Here is a 7382-nt window from a genome sequence, read left to right on the forward strand (position 1 = left end):
TTTAAAGCAAAAAATATATAGTTCATAACTTTTTTTGGTTGAAATATTAATTTTCATATTTATGAATAATAATGTTCAGTCATATTCGGCCTTAAAAATTAAGCGTGCGGAAAGTGACTTACATAAGATGATACTCAATACGACCGAAATGTAGTATGTTTAGTATGAAAATTTAGTTTAGTTGATGCTATGCACAAGGGATTGGACACTATGGGCCAAGCCTTCCCAAAACTTTTTTTTAAATTTAACAATGCAACTGTAATTTATCGAGCTTTGCGAAAATTAGTTCAATACTTTAGGTAAAACAGGCTTATTTAAATTATAATTTTTGACAACTTAGTTAAAACTTTCATTGCCACGCTTCTTAGAATTATTTGTCTTGCATCTTTTCGATGTGACAGCAGGCTAGCGCCCGCAAAATATAACTATTGCGCTTATTGAAGTTGCAATCGATTTATATCACACGAAGAAAGCCAGTAATCATATAGATCGATTTTATTTTTTTGGAACCGGAACAACTAGAACGCAGTACAAATTCAGACAGAAATTTACAGTCGTTTGTTGCAGGATGCAGCGGAAGACCGTAAGGTACATCGAGTCAACTGCACCCTGTTTGCACTAATTAACCAAGTTAATAAACTGGTAAATACTGCTTTCATTAAAGCGGATTTAGCCTAAAACTATTTGCATTTTCAAACGGGATTATTTTACATTTGATGCAGTTTGGTAACACACAGCATTGCTTTTTTATCTATATACTAGTTTTTGCATAGTACAAAACAATGTGCACAAAGGAAGCTTGAAAGTAATTTAAGCTCACGAGATAAAGGACTAAATTTGATTTTTTGAGTCGCACGAGTTGAAACTCCGCCGTCCTTCAAATTATTTTTCACACTTAGAGGGAGTTATAAAATAGCAATTCAATTCAAAACGCAAGTGATGTTTAAAAAACAATCAGTGCGACACAGTTGAGAAAATTGTACGCTTTTTACATGGCGGCTTTTTATATCTCGTATGAAGGGGGAGACGACGTATTCCCCGTTTCTAACAGAGGATGAGCTGCCTCGCGCTGTTTCGCCACTGCTGCTGCTGTGGCAAGATTCTCTTGATCTGTCTGTTGTTGAGTGCTCGGAATTTGTTGAGGATTAATCGGATGCTGATGTGACGTTGTGCCTACGTATTGGGGCTGACTCACTCCAGAGTATTGTTGCACGTTTGGCATCTGCACAGTTGCCACCGGAAATGCTTGGACGCCTGCTGATAACGAAATAAAAGCATGCTGCAAATGGTTTTGCGACAACATCAAACTGATTTACTTTACATTTACGGTCCAAACCAGGTCAAATATAATTACTATAAGTTGCTAATTGGTCTATTTGAATTCTATGTTTTGCTTTCATACTTTTGTATACTTTGATTTGTTTGCTTACTTTGCATCATGATTGGGCTTGAATGAACCCCAGTAGTTTGCATGGAAGACATTGGATTTGCCATAACGTATACCACCTGCTGACCGCCACGGGCCGCCTGTTTAACATAGTAAAGATTGTGTTAACTGTGTGGTTTGTTACATAGCGCAGTTTAATGTAGTATGTCTTTTCACTCTAATGACATTATTTCAATATCTGCTTGTTCGAGACAAGATATATTCCAACCTACTGCTTTTCAAGAGCCATTAAGAAATTTAAAACCGCCCGCTGAAATAAGCGTCAAACTGTACTTCCAAATACTTTCTCAAAGTTGCTTTTAGATAAGTGCTCCGTAACCGGTGTCGCGAGACCATGTTAGAGGTGCCGCGGTAGAACTAGAATTTTTTGTTCCATTGGCACTGTCTAAAATTCGGTACTAGCCTAATAATGCCAAAAACGTACAGCTTAGGCGGGCATTTGGATTGCGTGAAATTATTCTTGTTGTTTTTTCGTTAAGATACTCACATTTAACAGCAGAAAAAACAAACAAAATGTTCAAGTGTCAGTTAAACTTGCCTGATTTCCACCGCAGCAGCCACTGCAGCATCCACCACAACATCCGTTGGCTCCTAACACTGACGCGGCACAACAGCAGTAGCTGGCACTTACAATACAAATTATGAAAGTAATGAAGCCAAGCACAGCGAGGGTGGCCTGGATTCCAACACCGTAGTTGTATTGCTGTTAAGGTGACAAACGATAAGCATGTTAGATATAATATTTTGAGAAATCACTACATGCGACTCAACTAGAGGTAACTCTAAAGATCAAAAAGCATAAACCAAGTATACCTTATATGGATCGGCGTAAATGACAGACATTGGAATTGCAGTTGAAAACAGAGTTACCGAGAAGAAAGCTCCCAATATTGAAAACGCCAAATTGGAGTTTAACTATAACAAAAGCTAGACTTATTGAAGTTACAATTCAGGGGTGTTGATATAGTTTAATAAAACATTTTCGTATTTTAAAATACAAAAAATAAAAATTTACATTTCCACGAAAGTTTATTGTTTATCGCGGTATTTTTTTATAGTCATACTTAATTAACGTTAGAGAAGAAATAACTTATATTTTTCGAAAAAAATAATTAGAAAAGTATGACAAGCGTTTTTTGGATTGCCAAGGCAATGGCCAATGGGCATGGTGTTGTAACTTGTATACGTTACCAAGCAAGGGGTGACAGTCTTCTTTCCACAGGCGATGCCTAGTGAGCCAGCAACAACAACCTTCGAAAAATATGTATTTTTGGTAAAATAAAATAACTACCTTCTAACTTTAAATGTTTTGCTAATTTTGCTTCTTGAGATAACTTGTTACTGAGGTTACTGAGCAAATTTAATGTCACTTATATAGTTCAGGGGTGTCCAACTCAAACATGCCGACGTGCCAATTTTGATCTTATAATTTTTTCCCGTGCCACGGTTTAGCAACCATTTTTTTCTAATATTAAAAGCGCTATTATACAAAAAATAAAAGAGTATAATGTTGTAATATCAGAAGTAATTGTTTGTTGTCGTAATTACTGGGATTGTTTTGTATTGTGAATAAACAATGACAATTGGCTGTATTTTGGGGGGCTTGCGTGTCATTTTTTATTAAGTCGAGTGCCGCATTTGGCTCGCGTGCCTCAAGATAACTAGCTTTACATTTCTCTCCTGTTGCATTTATCACAGTTCAAATACCAGTACATTAATTTTTTACTTACCCACAAGCCGCACCACAGACCCTCTCCTATGTTAAAGCGATCAGTGCTGACGTATCTATTGCTGTTTGAAGAGTAAGAGAAGGACTTTCTGAGATGATCAACCCCGAAGGCGTGAGAAAGAATAGCGATGCCGAGAACGCAGCAAATAATACCGATCACCAATTCGGCGAACTATAAACTTAACGGTTTAATCCTCTGGTTAACATGTATGCAAATTGCAGGCATAAGTCTGTGACAGGACTATGTTAGCTGTGTATTATGGAAGTGAGGGCTTCTTGAAAACATGTAAAACATCGTTTGGCAACGAAGATTTTAATAAGTGTCGCTATTGAAATTGGCAACGAATTTGCTGCAACGGCTGCGCATTTTAAACCGATTTTAAAATACAATGAAAGATACCCACACATAGGAGTTACATGTTAAACACATAGGTGTAAAGCATTGGCGTATGGCTGTTACTCGAGTCCTCTTTGAGCCTGTTTAGCTCAGTTGGTAGAGCGACTTTCCCGGTAAGGTCGGAAGTCGTTTGTTCGAACCTCACTGCAGGCTAGTTGTTCTTCTAGCCTGCCATGCGAGCATCAATGATCGACAGATTTTCGACTTCTTTAAAGGGTACTCACCCCAAGACCTCTCATTATTCGCTTGAACCTTTTAACTTTTTGGTCTGTTGTTTCTCCGCCCGTGTTCATGGCCTGGGGAACTTGAAGAACAACGCCCTGAGAGGGCATAGCGCTGGGGCTTTGCATTGTTTTGCAAACTTTAGTATTAGGCAAACATACAATCCTTTAGTATAGTCCTATAAAAACAAGTAAATTTAAGCAAATAAATCCCTTAGTACTTCGCTTCAAAAAATTAACGTCCAAATCAGTGTTTCTCAACCGTGGCCATCGTCCCCTTGGATAAAAAGTGTTGCAAGTCCTTGACAGGGGGCAATCACTTATGACAGGTTGAGAACAACTGGGTTAATCTGAGGGTAATAACATGGCTCATTTTCTTGTCACATTGTTTCGAATTGCGGACATATGCTATTTTATAAACTGTTGGCTTTTGTAGACTGCTCTTCTGGCTATTGTATATTTTCTCCAGGATTTCGCCGTAAAAAATGTTTGGCCTTTTAAATGATTCTAAAACCGACGAACAGACTGCAAAAACACATACATTCGTTTGCAAATTGACATGCTCCTTATCACTCCTAAATTTAATATTACTAACGCAAAGCTTTAGAGACAGCATTTTGAGTAATAACGCGACGCCATGTGATCGGAAATGACGTCAAGCAATTGATGCTTGAGTTCTGCGTAACTATGTAAACCGGCCTTACTTAACCTGGGGTAAATTTACCCTAGGGGGTAAAATTTCTCGTTTTAAGGGGTAAATGAGCTTTTGACGGAACAGAAAATTGTGCAAGCTGTATATGGTAGCCTACTTTCCTAGCTCGAACAACTGCTAATTCTAAGCTAACAGGGTAGCCTATTGTGATTCTTTATCTAGTGTCGGTAACGTTTTGTTTCGCTAATTAATGATTTTCAGTTTATTGGCAACATCCTTGTATCTTAGTTACTTCATTTGTCGTTGCCAAAAATCAAGGGCAGTTGTGGCATTGAATATAACTGATGTAATTTGTTACTTTCGTTTTTTTAATAAATTAGCACCTAATATATCGTGGTAAATCTGATATTCATCTTTGCTAAAAGGGTAAAACATACAAAAAAGGTTAAGAACCCCTGATGTAAACTAAGAGGTAGATAACTAAACAGAAAGGCACAGTGTTCGCCAAAAGCATACATTTCATTCGATATCAGCGTGAAGCAGGACGACGAAGTAACAATAACACTAATAAATTGCGCAACACGGAGCCCAGTGGTTCTCAACCTTTTTTCTTTCCTGGCCCATTTACGTTGCAAAAAAATTATGTGGCCCAATAAATTTTTATGAAAGAAAAAACTGTAAAATAGGTTGAGTTGAGAACAAAACACAGAAGAACATTTTTCAAAACAGATTATTTATTCAACCGTGCATTAGTGAGATACTTGCGGCTGAACAATAAATTTACATTACTTTTTAATTCCTCCCCAAGCCATTATTCATGTAAAATTAAATATAGTGACACAAATTAAACTAAATCTAGCGTTTTTAAATTGGTCTGTGGCCAACCTCAAATGTTCTTATGGCCAACCAGTGAGCCATGGCCCACTGGTTGAGAACCGCTGGTCTAGCCCCTGCGCAACACATAGCTAAGTTTTACTCTTTCAACGCGAATTTATTAAAGGCACACTCTTTCACATTTTGCTAATACTGCCACAGACCTGTTGCTAATTTTGTGCAGTTACAACACTGTAATATGAGCCACTTACTATGGCAGGCATGCCTGACAAACATTGTACCATTTCCTCGAACGTACTACAGTATGTTTGCTGTTTATTGTTCTTGAATGGCAAAAAACAAGCAACACACTTTTCAGAATAACAGCCTTAAAACATTCATATTAAGCATCTTAGTCCAATTCACTTAAACTGTAGCCTAAATAACCTATCCTTGTTGTGTGAAAACACAGTTTTGTACAAGTTGTTAGGTTAAACAGACACCAGTTTATTGCAGTTCCAAGAATTGACTGATACGTAAACATAACCTGAAGCTACACGGCACACAATAACAATTTTTGCGAAGGCTTAAATACGTTGTTCCGGGTGAGTTGTTTCGCAAAAGTACCTTATACGCAGCTGGAAATACTAAATTAAACCAATCACATTTATCAAAAACCATAACGTATTAAGTTTTGTTGGTAGGCTAAACACGAGTTACCTGGATACTACTTGTTGTCAGCTACCTATCGAAACAAAGAAAAAAAAACAAATTCACTCACCGTGGCCTATCCATTCAAGACGCCCAGTATACGCAGTTCGGTTCCTTTTTTACAGACAGCGCTACCAGCTCGCGTGACTTCAGTCGGTATGTTGCTACAGGTGACGTAACAATGCTTTATTGTTAAGGTGATTTAGCTTTACATAGTGGGGGAGCTATATTCCAAAAAAACCTTCTGGCATGCATACGATGGTTAGACATGATTTTGCTACTGAAAGTTTAAAGTAAATGCTAATTATCGTTTTGACGATGCAATCGTTGGAATGGGAATTTTTGCTTATTAGTCAATATATCGCCTTATTCTAATCACTTTTATAGATTTGATTTAGCCATTTTGTTTTCTGGACCAGTGCTCTTCAACCTTTTTTGGTTTGATGAATCCTTAAAGTTGTTGTGACGCACTCTTGCACCCTCTTCACTCAGATAAACTGAGTTAAAAAGCGATATGAAATCATTATGCATATCAATATCATCATGTCAGTTAAACTTTGCGCAGCTGCCGTAAAGTTTTACACACTGGTGAGGGTTCAGTTGTGGTTGATGGTTGCCCGGTGAGGGTTCGGTTATGGAACATGTCAATTAATAATGGTTAAGTAAAATTTTGTGATGTACCCTTGTATACCTTTATCCTACTGGTGCATCCCATGCACATTTTGGTGCACCCTGGGGTGCACTGTGCACACCGGTTGAAGAGCACCGTTCTGGACTTACATCTATAGTCGAATTATAACGTTAAAGTGACATCATCGGTTTTCGAAGTTGCACATATTTTTTAAATAACCTCACAGCAACGTTAAATATTTCGTCTTATGATGTAACCTTTTTCAAAAGTGTGTGTTCTTTACATGCAAAAATAATATTTAAAATTTCCAAGGTACGTTTGCTTTGTATTTGCATGATGTAACTATAAGGCAACATCTCTCAATTTCATATAATTTATTGGTAGAAATACTACAAAAACTGTGAAAGGAAATAAGATATAAATTAGTGATAATTAGGGCCATTTTTATTTTGACTTTAAAAAACAAATTTTAACTTTATTTTTGTCAAATTTTGTCTTATTGACTTTTGCGGGCCCTAGTGATAATCAAAGAAGCATGCCGGATCGGTAAATAAAACTTAAAAAAAGTATAGCAAGAAATTGCGTCAAACACGATAGATTATATCTAAAAAATAACATTTTAGTTGATAAAAAATAAGTTAATATTACACTAGTCTTCAGATTAAACAATACCTTTACATTTGTGCAAAGGTGAACAACCTAATTTAGCCTTTCTTTAGGAGCAATTATGTAATATAATTTGTTTCGGTTTGTGTTCTGGAGGCAATTCGGTCCAAAGTTG

General features: G+C 37.0%; 1 protein-coding gene across 2 annotated transcripts; it reads right to left on the minus strand.

The window, feature by feature from the left end:
- Positions 1 to 505: 505 nt before the first annotated feature.
- Positions 506 to 6083, minus strand: LOC146145243 (uncharacterized). 2 transcript variants are annotated; one of them, XM_083389924.1, is made up of 8 exons: positions 6041 to 6083; positions 3798 to 3973; positions 3178 to 3348; positions 2639 to 2698; positions 2261 to 2362; positions 1986 to 2150; positions 1431 to 1527; positions 506 to 1254 (listed from the first exon to the last, which is right to left on the minus strand). In XM_083389924.1, exons 2-8 carry the CDS (start codon positions 3921 to 3923, stop codon positions 1004 to 1006), a joined length of 972 nt encoding a protein of 323 aa, XP_083246050.1. In that variant the 5' UTR covers positions 3924 to 3973; positions 6041 to 6083; the 3' UTR covers positions 506 to 1003. The 2 variants fall into 2 exon arrangements, with proteins under 2 accessions (XP_083246050.1, XP_083246049.1); XM_083389923.1 differs by having other exon boundaries at positions 506 to 1257.
- Between the last annotated feature and the right edge of the window lie 1299 nt (positions 6084 to 7382).

Source organism: Ascidiella aspersa, chromosome 5 (assembly GCF_963924565.1).
Source record: "Ascidiella aspersa chromosome 5, kaAscAspe10.2, whole genome shotgun sequence".
Taxonomy (NCBI): domain Eukaryota; kingdom Metazoa; phylum Chordata; class Ascidiacea; order Phlebobranchia; family Ascidiidae; genus Ascidiella; species Ascidiella aspersa.

Coding starts and splice junctions, on each gene's coding strand:
- LOC146145243 (XM_083389923.1), bottom strand. CDS start 3,923: ATGCAAAGCCCCAGCGCTATGCCCTCTCAGGGCGTTGTTCTTCAAGTT. Junction 2,699..3,177: donor GTCTGTGGTGCGGCTTGTGG/GTAAGTAAAAAA, acceptor TATTTTTCGAAG/GTTGTTGTTGCTGGCTCACT. Junction 1,528..1,985: donor GCTGCTGCGGTGGAAATCAG/GCAAGTTTAACT, acceptor TATGTTAAACAG/GCGGCCCGTGGCGGTCAGCA.